Source organism: Augochlora pura, chromosome 2, assembly GCF_028453695.1.
Source record: "Augochlora pura isolate Apur16 chromosome 2, APUR_v2.2.1, whole genome shotgun sequence".
NCBI classification, from domain to species: Eukaryota; Metazoa; Arthropoda; class Insecta; order Hymenoptera; family Halictidae; genus Augochlora; species Augochlora pura.
This window is the reverse complement of record NC_135773.1, coordinates 25,543,637-25,563,791: the sequence shown is the minus strand read 5'-3', so window position 1 is coordinate 25,563,791 and position 20,155 is coordinate 25,543,637. Positions and strand designations below refer to the sequence as shown.

The 20,155-nt window shown below is 45.4% G+C and overlaps 2 protein-coding genes across 7 annotated transcripts in view; one reads left to right on the top strand and one right to left on the bottom strand.

Moving 5' to 3' along the window:
* Positions 1 to 20,155, bottom strand: part of Hnrnp-k (Heterogeneous nuclear ribonucleoprotein K) — a 136,515-nt gene that overhangs the window by 11,840 nt on the left and 104,520 nt on the right. The gene's annotated exons all lie outside the window — the stretch shown is intronic.
* Positions 5,130 to 10,082, top strand: LOC144475298 (cytochrome b5). Of its 2 annotated transcripts, none has more exons than XM_078191057.1 (2): positions 5,130 to 5,492; positions 9,007 to 10,082. In XM_078191057.1, exon 2 carries the CDS (start codon positions 9,043 to 9,045, stop codon positions 9,427 to 9,429), a length of 387 nt encoding a protein of 128 aa, XP_078047183.1. In that variant the 5' UTR covers positions 5,130 to 5,492; positions 9,007 to 9,042; the 3' UTR covers positions 9,430 to 10,082. The 2 variants fall into 2 exon arrangements, with proteins under 2 accessions (XP_078047183.1, XP_078047192.1); XM_078191066.1 differs by lacking the exon at positions 5,130 to 5,492 and adding an exon at positions 5,644 to 5,789.

Genomic DNA, 20,155 nt, shown 5'->3' with positions numbered 1-20,155 from the left:
TATTTGTTCGCAAATTATTCGTTTATCGATGTAACGACAACAATTGCCGCCGATAAATCAAAATTGTAATTTCGATAAGGAATTGGCAATCCATCATTCCGATCGCTTCAGTGCTGACGACGATTTTAACCCTTTGGCTACTGTAGATGCCAATAGGCGTCAAGATCAAATTTCGCCCCCGTTTATTATTAAATTTGATTAATTATATATTGTGTAATATTTATGTTATATATTCTAAAACAGCTGAAAATTATTGTTCACTTCAAGCAATATTTAATGTAATAGAATTCAATATTTTAATATACTTCCTCAGAGATGCGTGTCAAAGTGTGCCGTAGTCAAAGGGTTAAGAAGAGTAAACCAATGTCTCACCTCTATAAATTCATTCGCGACGGCAAGCATTTTCTTCGGTGTCAGCGATTCTTTTTAAAAAAATTCCGCGACCGTTCCGTCCGCGATATGACATTGTACCGCGCGATCGTTGCGACCAATCTGATTGCTCCATGTGTAGTTCGTATCCAGATACGCGAACGGTTGAATGAACTTCGCGGGAGGAATATATCGAACCCGTTATAATCAGCGTTGCGATTATACAGAGCGTTTCGAAGACTAGAAGTCGTTTATCAGAGCGTTTGAAGATAACTGAGCTGGCAGAGTCTCGAGGCAAGGTGGGTACACATGCTCCTCCGTTAGACGAATTATCTATCGTTAGACGAAATTTGTTCCATCGAAGTAACTCCTGTTAATGTTCGGGCACGTTTCAAGGCGCAACAACTGTCTTAGAATTGACCTAAACGACTTGCATATTTTTAGATAATAGCTTATAATTAGAACGTTTTCTTTCAAATTTTACTGTCGCTTCGAATGACAGAAGAAAATTGAAAATTCACACTTTTCAACTTTCTTTCGTCCAATTTCGAGGAAATTTTAAACTTTCGGCTCGCATAAAAAAAGTTAAATAACGAGAGCTTTTTATTTCGCTTCGTCACTCTAAGTACTTTAATCATCGTCTAGTAGACTAGTTTTTTCGTTATTTAAAAAATTGAATTGTTTAGTCCGGTTTTAGAAAAGTTATTGCATTTTAAAAAGTATTCACATGTTGATGAGAGGCGCTGCACGTCGCGAGGAACTGAAGTAAATTAGTTACTGCTATGTCTTCACAGTGACTAGGCGATTTTTATGATCGGAAGTCTGTAACTCCGAAACGCTATCTAAACGCTTTGTCTACGCGAGTTGTGCTAACACAACTCATCGTCTGCCGAGTGCTCGATTCGTAATCATTATTTGATTACCGATTAAGTGGGAAAGCAACCATGTAGTGCCTACTGCAACAATTACCTGCTGCATTACGTAACGACGGATCGAAAAACGAACACGAAAATAGCAGCAGGATTTATAAATATTTCAAGACAATTGCCGCTTATCAGTCACGGACACTACTGTAGAGTATCTGAACAGATAAAGCAGACTGCGCGATTTCGTAGCCTGGTAAGTATTATCTACGCTTTTGTAATCATTATTATCATTTCTGATTTTTAACAAGATTTTCGAATAAATAAATAAATAAATAAATCAACGAATGCAGCAACGAGTATGGTTGCTTAAAAGACGCGCGTCCATACACCTCAACGAAATGTTCAACGAGTTTTTAGACAAAATTATACAAGTTAAACAAAATCTAAACATAACATATAAAATGTACAAATGCATAAATACATTTTAGGAAACGAGCTTAAACAAATATCTATACATTTCACGAAAGTTTTTCGATCGCTTTTGCAATGTTCGCTCGTTAAAATTAAAAAAGTTATGTCAAGATTGCACAAAAAAAACGTTAATCAATACCACCAACTTTCATAAAAACGAAGTTTCACGTCCACCACTTTCAAACAATTTTCTACAAGCTTCCACGAAGTTCAAATTGGTGGAAACCCGATATTTTCTCTGCCCAAGTAAAGAAACGTTTACGCATCAAAATGTATTATATACTTTACAGAAAATAAACGAAATAATTAATTCTAGTATCGATCCGAAGATGTTTATCCTCGTAACGTTTTAACCAGCTCGCAAAGACAGAAATGATATTTCGATAAACTTCAACGGGGTTCTCGGTTCAAAGGCGAACGAATTCTCTTGCAAGATATGCAGAAGATTGCAAAATGCAAAAATAACAAAATTGTCTTTTCGGCCACAAAAATGACCGGTGGCCGTCGAATGATCGTAACCGCGCAGGGAGAATGACACCGCCCGGCCGGCAATAAAGTTTCAAATCCACGTCGAGCGCAGACCGGTGGCGGCGCACGGTCAGCGCATCGCATACGCGTCGAATGCAGTCGCATGCGGCTAATGCAGAGAGTCCGCATACGATGATGCACCCCGTTGCCGATCAATACACCCTCCGCCGGCTTATTCGAACGCGCCGATTTCGTGTCGCCGAGAGGTCCTGGCGGGACCCGACGATTTGCGAAACGACGTTCTCGTTCGGATACCACCGACGAGGAAGCAGGAAGAGAACGGAAGAATCGACCGACAAAACCTACAACCTACAACCTACTCCCTTCTCCTCCCCTCTCCTCCTCCTCCTCCTCCTCGTCCCCCCGCGAGACCCATTATTCGGAAGCCGGTTTCGCCGGAAGAAAATTACAACCACGTTCGTCTCACGAATACCGTGGTTTTAGTGGAAAAGAATTTTTGCAATTCCCTCCGCTAGTAAATTCTAGTTGTTTTCTTTCTCTCTCTCTCTCTCTCCATACGAATTTCGCTTTTGCACGCGTGTTCATGCGCGCGCGCCTGTTCTTTCGGTAGCAGCTTCGTACAGCGAATGCTGCCTGCGATTTATGAACCGAATAAGGTGGCACGTTTACACGCGAAACCATTTTTCATACTTTTTCCGACTCCCGCAGTATTTCCATTTTATACGCTTATGCTAGACACTTTCAACGGCTTTTTAAAAATGTAAACAAATTCGATAATGTAAAAATTCTATCGCGTCGCGATGTAAAACCACGTTTAACGCTGCTGCGCCACTCGAGTGCGTTAACTCCGTTCACGACGATTATTGAGTGTGAGCAGTTTAAAGCAGGAGCGCTGCGAGTCAATTTGTTGCTAGCTTGATCGAAACCCTTGCGCTGTAATAACGAGCCGCGCTCGTGATAAAAGATTCCGGTGATTCAAAGTAGTGCAAAGGGTTAATATTATTAAATCGTATTTAATTGAACGCGTTATTTTATCTTTTGTATTATCTTAATTTGAAACTGATTTACGTGAAATTATTGTTGCAACAATTTTGCATTTTACGAAACTGTTGATTCATTCTTCCTTATCCACAAATTCAGGTTTTTCTATCTGCTTTGCAAATTAGATATTTCTTTCCAACGGCTCTTGTTAAAACGTAAAAAACGATTCGCTGTAATAATAATATTTTTATCTGCCAAAACGGCGATAAAGCGTTCGAAGGTTTTCTTTTCAGTCAAATAACGATTGTAAAACATATTGTACAGACCTGAGAAAAACAGTTCGATGCTGCTTGAACGATAACGAATGTAAATCGCGATACACTATCTCGGCGCTGCTACTTTTTACACGGATTACGACACAGCTACAGTTAGCGTTACATAACGCTACAGTTGCACCGCGTCGAGAGTAGAATTTCGCCTGACGTTCGTTCGCAAATCGTGTCCGGTTATCCGAATTCGGCGTCGAAGAACGTCGAACAGCTTCGTAGCCGTCGCGCAGTTCGAGCGTCGCTCGTTGAATCGTCGAGGAAGCAACAGTCCCGGCGAAAAAATTGCACGGTGCTCTCAGCGGTCGGATTATGACATTGTTATGGCATTGTTCTTTATTACCGGCCATCAATTCCGATGAAAAACGGAAGAGGTCCTGTGCGGCGGGCGTAAAAATTGATTCGGGCCGACTTGCGCGGTGGGAAGACTCGCCCGACAAGACGCAAGGACAAAGATTACGTTACTTTAAATTCCTTAGCGTTCGCGATTGCTGTTAAGGAATATTAAACAGGATATTTCAACTCGATAATTTATTTCGAGCTAGTTCGAACATCACTTGGAATTCTGCATTTATTATATTTGCAAAAGTAATTCGAACCAACAAGGACGGACGAAAATAATCGTGAACACGGTTGCAAATTGGTGTCCTAGATCACTAGATGGATTTAATGCGTTCAGAGCATTTTTATTTCGCAAATTAGCAGTCGGAATAGTCCAATTGTTACAGCTCTCTGCTTTCTTGAATTGATACAAATTGATTTACATTCGCGTGTGCATTTATGATAGTGTGGCATCCGCAACGACAGAGTTTAGAGATGGCAACATTGTAGAATATTTTAGGAACTGTTCGGTAATTATATTTAAGCGTTCGACTGAAATTAAATTATATATAAACATAACTCAATTACTCCGCTATAAAAATCTTTCCAAATACTTGTGAAGAATGTATCAAATATGTCTGCGCTATCACAGATTTGTTTGCGTATCGCACCGTAAAAAGTGTTTGCGTCATGCTTCATTTCAGTATTTATCTGATCTCTTAATAATCCTAGCTTGCGATTAAACCGCGGTTCATCGCGCAAAACAAAACGTGTTCCCCGTATCCGTTTTAAGAAGTCTCAAGCAATTAATAATTTTCATGAATATTTCAATTAATAATTCGATACAGTGTATCGATCAATAATTCCGATCTCGCTGTCACTTCACAAATTGCAGCTACTCATTCCCTGACGTAAGCCAGCGTTAAATTCTCTGGTAGAATATTCACGGTCGTTGCAGAATCGTCAATTGAACCATCCAATTCAGTCAATCCCGTTTATGGCAACAAATGACAACGGCAAATTGTACCAAATCCGTTTAAATTAAAACAAAAATCCATGTTTCCATTACGCGTTCGCGAGAGATACGTCGCACGTAAAAAATGACAAGAAATGCAAAAGAAAAAAAAAAGACTATTCTATGTTCAACTATTCTATCCAGTAGCGACTATGGAGCTAGCCGGTGTCTCGTAGAGTGGGAGAGTCGACGATGATAAGGGGAACGTGGTGGGGCAAGTTCTAGAGGGGGCAAGGATAAAGCTGCTACGGTCTGACCTGGATCGTAGCAGTGTTTGTGCCAGTGGCGGCTTGCGAAGAGCCTGTTCAGAGTGAAAGAGAGGGAGAGCTGGTGTGCGTGTGTGTGTGCGCGCGTGAAAGGGGGAAAGAGAGGGAGAGAGAAAGAGCGAGAGAGGGAGGGAGAGGAATAGAGCTAGGGGAAGAAGGAAGGAGAGAGAGAGAGAAAGAGATTCGTGCGCGTTGATTCGCTCGTTCGTGTTTCTTTCTCGCCATTGATCCTCCCTTCTCCGTCGGGTTCGGTCAAAGAGCGCACAAAGGAATTCTAGAGGATCGACCGCCAGTCAGTCGGGCCACGATATATCAAGAGCAAGTGCGTTTTCAAGCCGTCACGTAGACGACGACGACGACGACGACGAAGAAGACGAAGAAGAAGAAGGTACGTGAGAGAGAGAGAGAGGCCGGTGGTACCATTTCGTTGCCGGAAGTGAATAAAGTGGACAGAGACCGTGACTCGTAGACATGTAGCGGCGAATTCCAGTCGCGAGAACCTCGAATGCCAACGAGAGCGGCGCTCCGATCGCCGGCGAGCCTCGCCGAGTCGATTCGTCTGGTCTAACGAGTTTCGCGGTCGTTCCGTAGAGTCGTCCATTGTCGACGCCGCAGCACCGAAAACTGCCATTGCCGCCGTGAACTAACGTTTTACCGACTTTCTTCGAGAAATCCCTTCCCAAAGGTGTGGTGTGTAACAGATACGAATTCGTAGACGGACCATCGTTCGGATTGCCTGTTCGAGAGAGAGAGAGAGAGAGAGAGAGCCATTCCAGCCTTTCCGATATCGAGAGTCTATGTTTGCCATGCTACTGCGTCACTATATTTGCGTCGTCGATGGCCGAAGGCGAACGTTTGGAGGCCAACGGAGCGTTTTCTTTGTTGGGACGAGTCGGGAAGATTCGCGTCACGCGACGCTGAAACACGCTTTCATTAATATAAATACGGCTCTCGTGCTCTCTCTCCTGTATATCGGCTCGATGGAACACCTCCGTGTGTCAAGCTCTACCTGCGTAAACAGCTTCCGCTAACGCTGTTACGGCATTGAAACATCCGAGCGTCTGTTAATAAAAGATGCAACGTGTTTGAATTAAACGGCCCTCCTGCGGCCGCGAGCGAAGCAATTGGTATTTTCTCCGTGTATGTGGCAGATAACGCGTGCTATCGGTTCCATGGGTTTTACGTTGCGTAATGTTGCTGCTCACTACGGATCACAGATCCGAGCCATGTTCGCCCATCCTTTTATACAGGGTGTCGTCGCGCAACTGGTGGTTCGGAAGACGGTGCCTTCCGTTTACAAAAATTAGTTGAAAATGTAAAATCGATTTTATTCCTTGAGCCATCGTTTCATAACAATTGATTGATTTTCTGATCATCGTCAATTAATTCTACTTCCTATAGAACCTATGTAGTCTGGAACACTCGTACCTGGCGGGTTCTGTGACTATTTTTCAAAGGGCAAACCCTTTTGTATTCCACAGTTTTCTATTATTATTTTCTGTAGAATGGTTGCAACATGTAAACTCTAACAATCGCTGTTATAAGATTCTGGTAAGCAGCACCTCCGTTTCAATTTCCTCGTTTGAACTTCATCATGTTTTCATTGCCGTGTTTTTTTTTTGCAACAGAAGATAACGTGTTCCGAACGTCGACTTGTTTTTAAAGCGTTGCTTTACTGCAATGATTTCGCACGTTTTAGAAGCGACGGAGAATCGTCCGTTTCGAAGATTTCGGAATGAAGAGCCAGAGATAACGACAAGTATCGCAGCTAGAAGTTGTCAAGAATCGTCTCACAACCGATTACGTAATTTCAGGCGATCCCTGCGTAATTGCAATTCATGCGTTCCTGCCGCTTCGGACGTCTTCAGGAGAGCCTTGTTTCACTCGCGCGGAACACGCGATCGTAAAATGAAATTCGTGCCGACTTTGTACCCGTTTTTTTCTTCCGCGCGACGGTGTCACGTTACCCGGGATGTAACGGTAATGACTCGTCGCGAATTTGCCGGCAATAAAATTCGACATTAATTGATACTTCATTGTGACCCGCGCGAAACAATATGATTTTTAATGACGTTCGATGGATACATATTCATGTTGCGGGTCGGTGCAACGTTCGCACGATTTTAAACGTCCAAACACACTCGCTCATTCATTATTTTCAGTTCGTTCTCTTTCGTTTCCGTTGTTCAACTGATCTTAAAACTCTGCATCTATAGACAGAATGATTTTAATATAGAAGAATGTCGTTGGGAAGTCTTGCAAAAATTGCGTGATTCTATCGCTATCGTTTTTACTGGGTCGTATCACGTGGTCGATTCCGAACAAATAAATCTTTCCATTTAGTGTCCCGCCGTGTTCTTCGTTAACTAACCGCAGCTTCGAGAGTAGCCCTTACATAATAAAACGGCCGGTCTGTTTATCGTCGCAAACAATATCCGTCCACGTAGAAACAATAATGATTAGGCGTTGGCAAAAGATCGCGCGCCGCGATAAAATCGCCGCGTATCGTTTATTTGTCGCGGAGAAACATTCTGCTGACTAACAGAGCAAACAAGATATCAACACAGTGGCAGTGTATCGATTCGACGGCCGCACGCGGCAAACACGAAATTAACATTCTGATCGATACGTCCGCCGATCCCCCTCTCCTCGCCGCTCTGCCGAGCTCCAATTTTTTGCCGAGTCGGACAACTGCAACCGGTTGCAAATTATTTTACGAGCTTGCTAGCGGGCCGATGATCCGCTAAATCATTCCGTAGTCGTAATTTATAAATAACCGAGGGTCGAGCGTGACTCGACCGTTTTTCCGCCATGATGGCGAAATTGTCTAGCGTCTATAAGGAAATGGTGCTTCTCCGGTCTTGTCTTCGGCAACTATGAAATAATTATGAAATGATTATGAAACGAAATATTCCAAAGCTCCGCGGAACGCGATAACACCGAAGAGAATCTTCTGTGAAATTTCATAGTGTGCGCAGATCCGAGCACCCGGCTATTACGCGTCAATAATGACTGGTACGTGTGGTGGCCGGTGAGTCGACTGAAAGTTACTCAGTCTATGATTATTAACTATAACCCGCCGTGATTGCGACGCCTGTAATTGAAGAGCACAATCAGCGATCGCGAAAAGTAATCTGATTGGCCACTACATTTTAATCCTCGCCGATAACATATAATTATGTAGAAGTAATTGAACGGAATTCTGTCGAGCACCGTGTTCCGCCGATTATATCTTATCCTTGTCATTAATACGTTGTAAAAACAATGATTCGCTTTTTCGTCGCGAGTGTCTATCGATTACAATTAAATGCGACTGATTGAACTAGTTCGTCTTTTAATAAAAACAAGACTTGCGTGTACGGTGCAATTTGCGGAGAATTGCGATGAAAATGTATCGTTTTTATTCATTTCGTTCTTAGTCAAGAAATGGAAGATAACAAAAATTAAATCAGATTGAATAGACTGTTCTAGCAGTAATAATTTTCTCTTTTCCAAGGAACGGGTTATAATTACTGAAAATTTCACGAAACTCGATGCAGCTTTGTTTCATTTTAATTTATAACGCGTACCGGCAAAAATGAAAATTTTCATATTTCTCCGTTGAATAAAAATCCGCCAGAACTGCAACGGTTTACTTCCTATACACGATGCTAATTAAAATTGTGTGCATTCGGGCAGCTAACGTTAACGAACGTGCACGTTTCACGTGCAAAACGTGCAGTTTCTTTCGATACCACACTTTTGTGAAATAGGCAATTTAACGCACAATATCAAAGTACAGCATACTCGTCAGAAACAGCTAACTCGGTTGAAAGGAGGAATCGTTCGAATTTCAAGATTTTTCAACGCTGTTTCCTCAGCGAACAAAAAAAGAAACTAACAGAGCCATTTATCATCCACAGATTCACCGGCCTGAAGTTCAGGATTAAGACGGAAGGATGAGCAAAACGTTCACGAGGAGCGAGGTCGAGAATGGCAGCGGCAAGGAAAAGACTCTGATAATCCTGCACGACAAGGTGTACGATGTCACGAGCTTTTTGAACGAGCACCCCGGCGGCGAGGAGATCCTGCTGGAGCACTCCGGCAAGGACGGTTCCGAGGACTTCGACGACGTCGGCCACTCGAAGGACGCTTTCGACCTAATGAATAAGTACCTGGTCGGTGAACTGGTCGAGTCCGAGAAGAGCAACAAGAGCCCGAAAACGGGCTGGGCGTCCGGCTACGGGAACCCGAACCAAAAGAAGGACGACGACGGGATGAATCCCCTTGCCCTGGGTGCCGTGGTCGTTATATTCGCCGTCATTTTGTATTTTGTGTACTTATAAGTCTCACCGAAGACTGGACCCCGTGCTCAAGCCCGAAAAAGGACGCGCGCGCGGTTCGGGCGTGTGAACGTCGATGATCCACAGGGGGCTTCGCGACCGACTGACTGTCTTTCCTATATCTTATTACCTTCTTAACGGCCTTTAACACCGTGGCGACCGCCCCGGGCCCCGTTTCGACCAAATCTCGTCGATTTTCCTCGATCCGCGACGTTCGTTCAATAAAATCGTGGCATCACCGGAAAGACGACAGAATTATTAAAAGCTTTGTACAAAAATAAATTCGATCCGTGGTCTCAATCAGCTTCCTCGCATAGACACTATGTCCTTTTCGGCTGTGCAACGATCGCAGAGCACAAATATGCTTCTATCTTGAACCCTCGCTGATAAGAAACCGAGAAACTAGGCGAAATAAGTCGAAACGCATCCGAGGCACAATTGAACAAAGTGTAGAGCCGAAAGCAAACCGCGTGTCGACTATCCGTGTCAATCTCGCTGACACCGGTTATCGACCCTAGGAGCCATAACTACTACAACAAGCGCGCGCCTGCTTGGGCAAATGATCGTCGTTGTTTCTTGTTATCATTATTTTGTAAAATAGCGCAGGTGCGGGTGTGCTCGCTCGTGAAACGGCAAATACACGTATTTCAATGCAACGTCTCGTTGGTTTTCTTTTCCCACCGTGTAACGCGTGTTGCGTTCGACGGAATCCGGTCGTCGACGATTCGAGGGAACAATATTAGACGCAACAACGCAATAGCCTTGTTTGATCAATCGATTCGAGTACCCTATCAATATGCGTATTGACGTTTAGTGTATTTATTATTTCAGTATGACATGTTTGTTGGGAATTAATAGCAAATGTTACCGCTCTGTTGTTATTATGTTGACTAATTACTGCGTACGAATTTCCGTTCACTTGTGAATGAAAAGTGGCGTTTCTTTTAAATTTGCGCTTGTTTGGTTGTTAGTTATTCGAACATTATCAGATCAGTATCGTTATCTTTTGCATCACGATATTGATAAACGTATCGAATCAATTGATCCGATTTGAGAGTTAATTAACATCGAATTATTGATCGAGTTGTGTCGACATAATTCCTTTATCGGTTACATAATTCTCTGTTCCAGGACACCTCTAATGCTATAAGAAAACATTTATGTGATTTTAGTAACTTAATATAAATCATCACGTAAACTGAATCAAATAAATTTGTATATCTTTAATGCTTCGAGTGCCACGTGATCTATATATGATATCAAACTTGAAGCTTTGAATACAATCTATTAAGTAACTCGAATGTTGTTCCGAAGACGAGGTGTAACAGTAATCTTATCTAATTAAACAAGTTATTCTGTGCTTGCGCGTCTTTTGAAGGGACTGCTGCACAGTTTCCGTGATAACGATTGTCGTGAAGTTGACTGAGGCTTGAATATAGCGACTTGTTTAACAGTTTACTTGACATAAGTTCAGCGGTAGAATTTCTAATGTTTAATTTAATTTTAAACGAAGAATTTCTTCGTAATTATGGATTAAATTATTGTCAAAATTGAACGATTTTTTAACAAGTTCCACGCCACGTATACCACCGATGGTACATACATGTTTATTTAGATCGCTATAAAGATAGTTTAAAATAAATTTGGACGTAAAGAATTAATTTCTACAAGAATGGGTCAATAAGTCCGTTTCATTGTTATATATACCGGAATTAATAATTACATAAAATATATCAAATTTGAGTCAACTATCAAATAGCCAGTGTGAAGAGTCGAGTAAAAACGGCACGGAAGATATTAAGAAATTATTATGCCGATAATTAAAATTCAGAATTAAACGAGAAAGAAATTAGCTACCGTCGAGCAGCATTACTGAGAGAATACAATTGTGTCTGACGCGTGGCATCATCGATATCGTTTCCTGATCTTCCCCGCCAAGGCAAATAAACTCCGGATACTCCTAATGGAGACGAACGGCATCGTCTGTTGCACGCGAAACGGGCAAAAAAAGCGCGGATCCATTCGTCGAGAATCGGAACGACAATTCGACGAACCGTCGCGGCGCCGTTTGACCCGTGCTCGAACCGCAGAGACCCCATCTCCACGAGTCTAATCGTTAAATCAGTCGTTCCCAAGCGAACCGTCAAGAAGAAAGCCGAGCAGGCATTTGCATCCGAATGGCTCCACGTCGCAAAAGCCTCGTTATAAGTTTTCAATGAACGGGGGCAGAGTCGAGAGAGAAGCGACGCGATCCAATCGATAGGATTCCACGCCGCGGGTCTCTGGCGTCTGCCGCTCCTCAGAAATCAGTTCTCCGCGAGGAACACGGTGGCGCGAACCTCGACGAAGAAGCCGCCGCTCTGTTTCCCCCCCGAAATTTCGCCAATGCTTCGGGAACCGTTAGATCTGGACGACATTAATTATACTATCGAGATCACCGGTGTGCAAACCGCGCGATGATAAACTCGGAATTCAGGTAACAGGACAGCGCACACTGCGCTCGGACAAATTGATAGCATCTGTCTCTATTTCCCATTGAAACGTTGGATCTTCAAATAATTAGCAGAAGCTTCGTATTATTTTATTCATTCAATCAAGCTTTGCTTCGATACGATTTTTCCAACGCCGTTTGTAAAGAAGTCTTTCGACTGAACAAACTCGGTTACAGAGATTTCAATATCTTCTGTTGGACGAAACAGAAGTTTTTAATTTTGTGAGTACCTAATCATCGACAGGCTATGTTGTATCCTCTGGAAAGGGACATCCACGTGCAAGGGGTTAACTTATTTTATCCCAGCAGAGAAGAGTCTATTATGAATTGCAATCGAAGACGACGCACCATAGCCGTACACGGCAAAGCATTAACGGTTCGACGCCAGCGGAGCGAGATAGTTAAGCGAGTCGTACTCGGGTATTTTCTGGCACGGTTACGAGCCCGAACACCAGAAAATAAAGGTTTGCGGATCGCCGGGCCGCTAATTGAAAAGAGATCGTAGACGTTAAACGAAACGGACGCCGGTCGACCGTCGGCGTCAACTAGACCGGGAGAATTTAACAATGCTCGCGCGAGTCTGCCGAAGGGGGGATGAGGACAGCAGCCTGGATGGAGGAGGATCGATCGTTCGGTCGTTCATACGTGTCCCGCTTGAATAGGGAACACGCCGACGAGCTCATAGAAAATACTCTGTCGCAGCTCTGGCTGCTCTCCTCCTATAACGCCAGCCGTTTCTTAGCGGAGCGTCGTGAATGCGAAACGAAGCACTGGGCGAATGAAATCGATGGGGGGAGGGGGTGGGGGGAGGTTAAGCGACGTCGGAGCGGGGGGCCGCGGCGAATTGAATCGCGCTAACAATCGCGTAATGCACTCGTCGTCGGAACTTTGCCGTTCACCGAAACCGGAAGACGGTACACGTGGCGATAAGTAATTGAATTTCCTCGAATAAATAGACGCGGTCTCGCGAATCGTGAACGTAAACAGGTTCGATCTCTCCTTCCAACGCGGAGGAGGCGAGCACAGAGCCATACACGAGCTTTCAAAGAATAATAAAGATGATTGGGGAGAGGAAAAGAGAATAACAGGATCATAGTCGTCGACGCAAAACGAAATCGATGTAGGAAATCGATCGGAAGACGAGGATCGATTCTTCTGTCTCCCGCTGAATCAATGCCTACCCCCCATCCTCTTTCCGTCGAACAACAACGTCTGGCTCCGTTCGCTGTGTTTAATAATGCCTTTCAACCCTTTGCGACACAAAAAATCCTCCGTTCGTCTCCGTCGATCGAGAACAGGCTACCCGTTGTTGATTGAATACTTGACATCCATCGAAGAGAGAGACAGAGAGAGAGAGAGAGATTGCCTTTTACATCGTAGACTTTGTCCGCTACGTAAAGATAGTCCGGAAAAGCCGTGCATTCAAAATTGTATTCATAAATACAGTCGGTGTGTTTCGTTAGGAGGACGGTTCGGGGTCAGATATCTAGGCTCTCGCTTATACTTGCAGACCAGACATTAACTGCCTCGGGTCGAGCAACATCGAAGACGTTTTTTTTTTCAGTGGTCCGTGCTAGTTCGATGGAGAAACAGCTTTCGCATATCAAACAATGAAGAATTATTCTCTTTGTGTTTTTGTCCTCGCGTCGATGCTACCTTTCTCCTGTCCTACGTGACGTTTTACAAGCGGGCTCATGATACATTACATGCATCGAGTTCAAGGATCGTACCTATCGATCCTCTGTTATCGCCGGACATTGACGACATATTACAATTGTAGAATTTCAAAAGGAAAAGTCCACGTAACTGTGCATAAGCGAGCAGACGAAAGGTGTCTGGCAAAACAATACGAACGCTGTTTTCACTTATGAATTAGATCGAAAGCTAAACTTTGCACTAAAATTATTCTATTACGTTCGAAAATAATTTTCCTAACAATAAAGTTTAGACATAGAATTAATTTATTAATTATGATTTAAAATTGATGCTGCGATCAAAGAATCAAACGAAGCCTGCTAACGAGACAGATATTGCCCGCTCCAATATCCAAGCACTTGTTTCACCGCGACAAGTAATCCATTCAAGAATAAGGTTAATCGAGCAGTTCCGACGAGCGGATGTCTGTCGAAACTGGTCCGAAAAAACCGGAGAGTCGAGTCTCCGATCGTTTTCTCTCCTTTTCTTTTACATTTAATTTCTATTTTCTTCCGTCAACTTTTCTCAACCCGCATCGCGCCTTTCAGTCGGCGGACAATCATCTCTCCAGACACCTGTTCGATAGAACCCTCCTGCGAATCGTTCTCGATCGTCGACTTTACAGACTCGATTCACACAGGTGAGGACAAAAGCAGGTGGCATCAGCTGCGCGAAAGCAAAAGATTGCAAAAGACGACCGATCGGATTCCTTTCGATTCCAAGGCGAGCTGGCGCGGCTGCGTCGATGTGCTCGTTCAAGCGGCGATCATTCGCCCAGCCCCCACCCCCACCCCCCTCCGGAGCAATTAAAACGGGGAGATACGTATTTTGCTTGGAACAGCCGACCGGGCTGGAGAAATCTGCGGAAATTCTCGCGCGCGCCCGTCTTCGCCACGGAAAGGAGAGGAAGAGAAGAGCTTTCTGGTGGTGGGCAGTCTAATATCGCTAAAAGCTTTTTAATAAACAGTCTTTGAGCACATTGGTACGGTTGGCTGCTTACGTAAGAATATGGTAGGGGTGCAAGGTTGAGGTGCGGGGAGGGCGAGGGTGGACGTCTTCTCGTTGAGACTCCACCCCCCACCCCCGGCGCCTGGAGAGATTGAATGGAAGAGCGACGGAGTTCGGGGCACGGTCGACCAGAACTGAAAAGCGAACGAGAAAACGGAGAAAGAAGAAATTACGGGGAACAAGCCGCGGAGGTACGAGTGCGGCGCAACGTGGAACGAAACATATTTTTTCTGAACGTCATCGGCCAAAATTTATTGTCGACATTTTGTACTATAACTTCGTTGATTCCTTAACACGGTGTCGCGGTATAAGAAAATACAAAAGTACTTCACAGTTACGTTTTAATTCGAAGCCACGTGAAGAATCTGACTGTCGCGAAAATTCTGGTCTTTTTGTTTCCCAACGTTAACGAAACGATCTCGATGGAACGAATAAAAATTCGATCGAAGTTGCGAAGCGAACACGAGACGATAAAACCTCGTTGAAACACCTGTGAGAGGATTGTTCCTCGGTGGCTGGATAAAAATGGAGATAGGGTTAAACGAGGAAGCCGCGGGCAGAGAGGGCACTGTAGCTTGACTAAAAGAGTCCAAGAGTGATGTGAGAGAAGGAGAGAGATAGGGGGAGAGGGCACGAGGAATCCTGACGCGGGACTGACGGAAAAAAGGAAAAATACCGACTAGCCGAGAGGAGCAGGGGGGGATAAGAAATCGTCGAGTAGGACAAAGAGAGAGAGAGAGAGAGAGAGAGCGAAAGCAACGGGGAAGAAAATGATAAGCGCGGAGAAGACGAGCGGAAGGACGAACGGGAAACGCGGAACACGCAGAGAGTTTACCTTTCGCGAAACACCGCCGTTGGGGGAGGCGGTCGGCGTGGACGGAGGGGAGGGGGGTGGATGGAACGTATGAAAATGTAGCCTGCGAAAGGGATGGCGAGGAGGACGGGGGCGACGCGCGGAGAAAGCGGCGGGTCGCTGTTTATTTTACGAAGTAGCTAAGACATACGATATTGTCCCCAGCAAAGTGGTCCGAGGTTCCTCTTCGCGTCTCTCTGCCGTTCCTGCCAACGCCAACCTTCCCTTCCCCCCCTCCGCCCCCGTTTCTTTTTAACCCCGACTCCCACAGCTTTTCTGCGAAAAGCATAAATTGCCGGCGAGAATTATGGCAAAATGACACGCGAGATCTCGGTTCGCTTACCTCTTTCTCTCTCTCGCCACCCTTGTGGGAACACCGAAGTGGGGGCTCTGGCTCCGAGGGGGTGCCAGGGAGGGAGGAGGGAATGCGAGGTCTCACGTGAGCGGTTTTAACGCCGCGTCACCGCGGCGCGACTTTCCGCCACGTGCCGGCATTATATAATTATCGCGAGAGAAACGAGGAGAGAGGATCGCGGACACGACATCGCCGCGGGGCTGTTATTTCGAGTTGTTCCCCAGCGCGTCGAACCGGCACGAGACGCCGAGCGGGTGCAGCGAGTCGAGCGGGTTAAGTAGGCGAAGCGCATCATCCCTGGTACACGAGACAAGACCCGGGTAAAAATATTTCAAAATGTATTGAGAATAATTAATGAAGTATCCTTGTACGAAATAGTGTTTAACGAGAACATGTGACGAGAGCATTCCTGTCACGTGTATATTTTTACAGGGCCGAGAAAACAAATCTGTTTCAATGCTCGAATTTAAATAAGCTTCGACAAACGGGGCCTGGATACGAGAACGCTTTCCCCCCGGAAGAGGAAACCGATAACATCGGCGGCCCTCCGTGAAGGATGCCGGTAAAAGGAGCAGCGTCGCGCTCGTTTTCACGACGCCTCGACCGGAAACACTTGGGAATCCGTGGTTGCCCACTTCTTCGGCTTCCACTCCCTAGTCGTTCGCACGTCGAAGACCGCCACCTACTACTCTGCCCGAGAGAAATCGTCTCTCGTTCGAGGCAATGAAGCGAGTTACATAAATTCCGCGAATTCAGGTTAACTCGTCCTGTTAACCGGCTGATTTTTCGATCGAATTACCCACAATCATGCGCTGTTAGAGGCAAATTAGACGAGTCTAATCTCGACGACGACGGAGAACGGTAGCCCACATTAATATAGGTGTTTCAATTAATTGCGAAAACGACAGTTCAGGCCAAGTTTATGGATACAGATCTCGCGGAGATTTTCAGAGAACCTTTTCGTCGACTTTTGTACGACGATTCCTCTAATCGTCGATCGCGCTTCGAAATTAAAAAGGAACGCGCTGTTTATTATGCAAAACGGAGATTTCAATATCTCGGATTCGAACTTTATGAATCATGGAGAGCTACTGCATAACCAGTCTGCGAATCCTTATGCAAGATCAGACTTTTCTGATGCAATTCACCTGTCAAGCGAACAAGAATGAAGCAGCGTTCTCTAATCCTTCTCAAGTTTCCATTGTCTTATATTTCGTGCATCCGTTCTTATAATAACCGTATGAAATACGCGATCCACCGGTTGTTAACGTTTCATTATCCGTCCACGTTCTTTCACCGAAACTGCACGACAAGAATTTATGTGCTCGAGTTGCTCGCGATGCGCAAAAATGTGTCGTTTTAATTGCAATTTCAAATAAAACGAAAATATATTCGTGCGTCGATGTTTGGAATGTCGGAGCCCGAAAAGAAATAAAACGGACGAATGCGACAATTTTTAAGTAATTATTATGAAGAGAACTGTATACAGTGTCTGGGTTACGCACTATAAAATTATTATATAATTTTGGGTACACGTTTTCCCAAAGGAATCGTAACAGCTAATCGGCTGAGCAAACTTCAATACCGTTTTACCGAGAACTAGAAGCAAAGACGACGATTGCTAGTTAAATAAACAAGAAACTGACTCGGAGCAAAAGTTGAATATAGGTTAATTGAAGTGGAGGACAAATTGATCGGTGCTTTTCCGACCGGTCATTTCTTCCATTACGAAATGGAACGGCTCGATTGAAGGACGCTCTTTTGTTCCTATTTTCGACCGTGCTTTCGCGAGGATCCTCGCGGCATTGCGGCATCGTGCTCGCGAAAACCAAGAGTCAGAGAGAGAGAAAGAGAGAGAGAGAGAGAGAGTCGGAACCGTTCGAGCTAAAAGGAGCAACCGGATAGCCCGACAACGGGACACGGAAAGCATGGCCCGTCCAATTACAACCTGTTTCGCGAAAACTTTCCCGACCCGAGGAGCCGCGGCCAACAACAACAGCGGAAACAAAAGGGCCGGCCGAAAGAAATCACTTAAAGAACTCCTCTCTTTTAGCCGGGCTCCAACTTCGAACTACGTAACTTGAAAACCAACTGAGAATAAAACCAACGGGAAGGAAACGAGGGTAGAAAGGAAAGGAAGAATATACGAAGCTGCGAAAGATTACACAGGACGCGCACGTGCTTCTGCCAGCATATCGCGAGTCGTTCGTGAAAATTCGCACGTTCGACCGGTCTCTGTATGCAGCGGAATTTTTGTACCTGCTCGTATTCTTCTACCTCGAGTTTTAGCAACAATGCTTCTATCACGATAAATAACGCGTGGACTCGCGTGTCTTATCAACGAGCGCGATCGAACCGTTTCTATTCACCTTGAATTATGCTCACGCGAGCGATGCAAAGAAACGTTGCGCAATTAACAAGTTAAACGACTACGGCCCGGACCGAGTCACGTAGGGCCCTTAAAGAATAATAATAAAAAAAAAAAGGTTACGTACCGATGGCAGCGAGAAATCCTGAGAAACACCGAAAATCCGGATATCTGTCGTTTGGTCATCGTGTGTGTGTGTGTGTGCACGGAAACAACAACGACGACGACGAGATGAACTCTCCGGGACACGCGAGGGGAGGGATGAGATCTAACTGAGAGAGAGGAAAAGGAGAGCTTCGTGCGGAAAAGGGAGCACCGCGAGAGAGGCCGGGGAGGACAAGTCGAAGACCTTCTCGCGCGGACGACCGGCCGAGAACTGAAAAGGCAGAGGGTTCGAGGACTGTCATGCGCCCCTGATTCCGTTTCGGTCGCGATTCAGACTCCACCCACTTTCATTCATCCACGAAGGGAATTACCCGCGGCTGCTTTTCATTATTCGGGTCTTAACGTGCGCAGCTTTGCATCCGTGGCTCGAGCCTTGCCTCTTCCCTCCCCCGGGAAAAGGGAAAGTTGCGTGGCCTGCGGCGGGACTGGTGGTGGGGGGGAGCCGGAGGGTTGGACACGCGCTTCCGGCGGGTTCCGAGTTTCCGAGAACCTCTCCCAGGCTTGTAATTTCCGAAATTTTCCGAGTTAAGCCGACCGCGACCCCGCTGGACCGCAAACGCTGATTCGTTCGTATCCACCGTAATTTCGAGCGTTTTCTTATAGTCGCGCCACAACGATAATCGATTCCATCGAATCGATGAAATAATGAACAACCCCTGGCAATGTTACGCGATAGCTCGAACCACGAAATAATATAACCTAATTTCTGAACTGGGATACCGGTTAACCGCAGGGTGGTCAATTACCGCGTGCTTGTTTCCGAGCATAACAAAGCAACTAAAAATATTTGACGAGCTTTATCCGACAAATATAAAGTGAATCGTGCCTGAATGGAAATCAAAGGCACGGCGATTGGTCAACCCCACGGCACCGCTGTAAAACGAATCCTATCTGTGAAAACGAAAGCGCTCCGTGCCGGACGAAGAGTCACCTGGCCGTTCGGTCACAAAGGACCCGGGTCCGGAACCTTCCAGGAACACGGTGGTATCCCTGAACGGAGGGGGCAAAAAAAAAAAAAATAAAGGGAATGGAAAATTGTCGAGCGACTCTCTCGCGTAGATAAGGGGGCGAGCGAGCGCGCGTTTCCTAGGGCCACGGAGAGAGGCCAAGGGGAAATCGGAAGGAGAAGGTGCGGGCACGTGAAAAGCTCCTGTTGCCGCGTGTCACGACGTCCGGAGAGGAGGCGCAGGCAAGGCTGCACCTGGCGTGGCAGCTGCTAGAAACCGTCCGTTACCTGGCTCGCTAGCACCTGTTCGGATTGCGTGCCGCATGGACCCTCGAGAACTGCCCGTAGCAACACATGTTGCCGGCGCGAGAGAGAGAGAGAGAGAGAGAGAGAGAGAGAGCGCGAGAAAACCTGGAGCCCCGGTATTAAAGAGGCCGATGGAAGCGCGTCTGTTTTACCTTCGCAGCGGTGGACGAAGGGACCCGGGACTTCGCACGATATTACTGTGCCACGAAGAATGGCAGGCGGCCGGTTTTTCGAAATTTCTGGCCTGCGTGCTGGTCCCTCGCAGCGAGTTTTACTAGATCCGGAGCGCACGTTGGGCAACTTCGACCAACTATTTGTCTATTCAAAGGTGGAATAGATGGACATCGTCTGGCTCGGTTATGGTCGCTTTGGGTATGCAACGTTCTCACAGATGTTCGCTATTTTTCAATCTACACAATGTACATCTTTAACTAAGATGTACATCTTGAACTAACTCCATTGCTTGTTAAAACAATGCACATTTTTGTTAAAAAGTCTCAGCGTATTAATAGAGAACATCGTTGATTCGTATAATTACGATT

What these genes read in the sequence shown, in the direction of transcription:
- LOC144475298 (XM_078191057.1), top strand. Translation starts at nt 9,043, where the DNA reads ATGAGCAAAACGTTCACGAGGAGCGAGGTCGAGAATGGCAGCGGCAAG.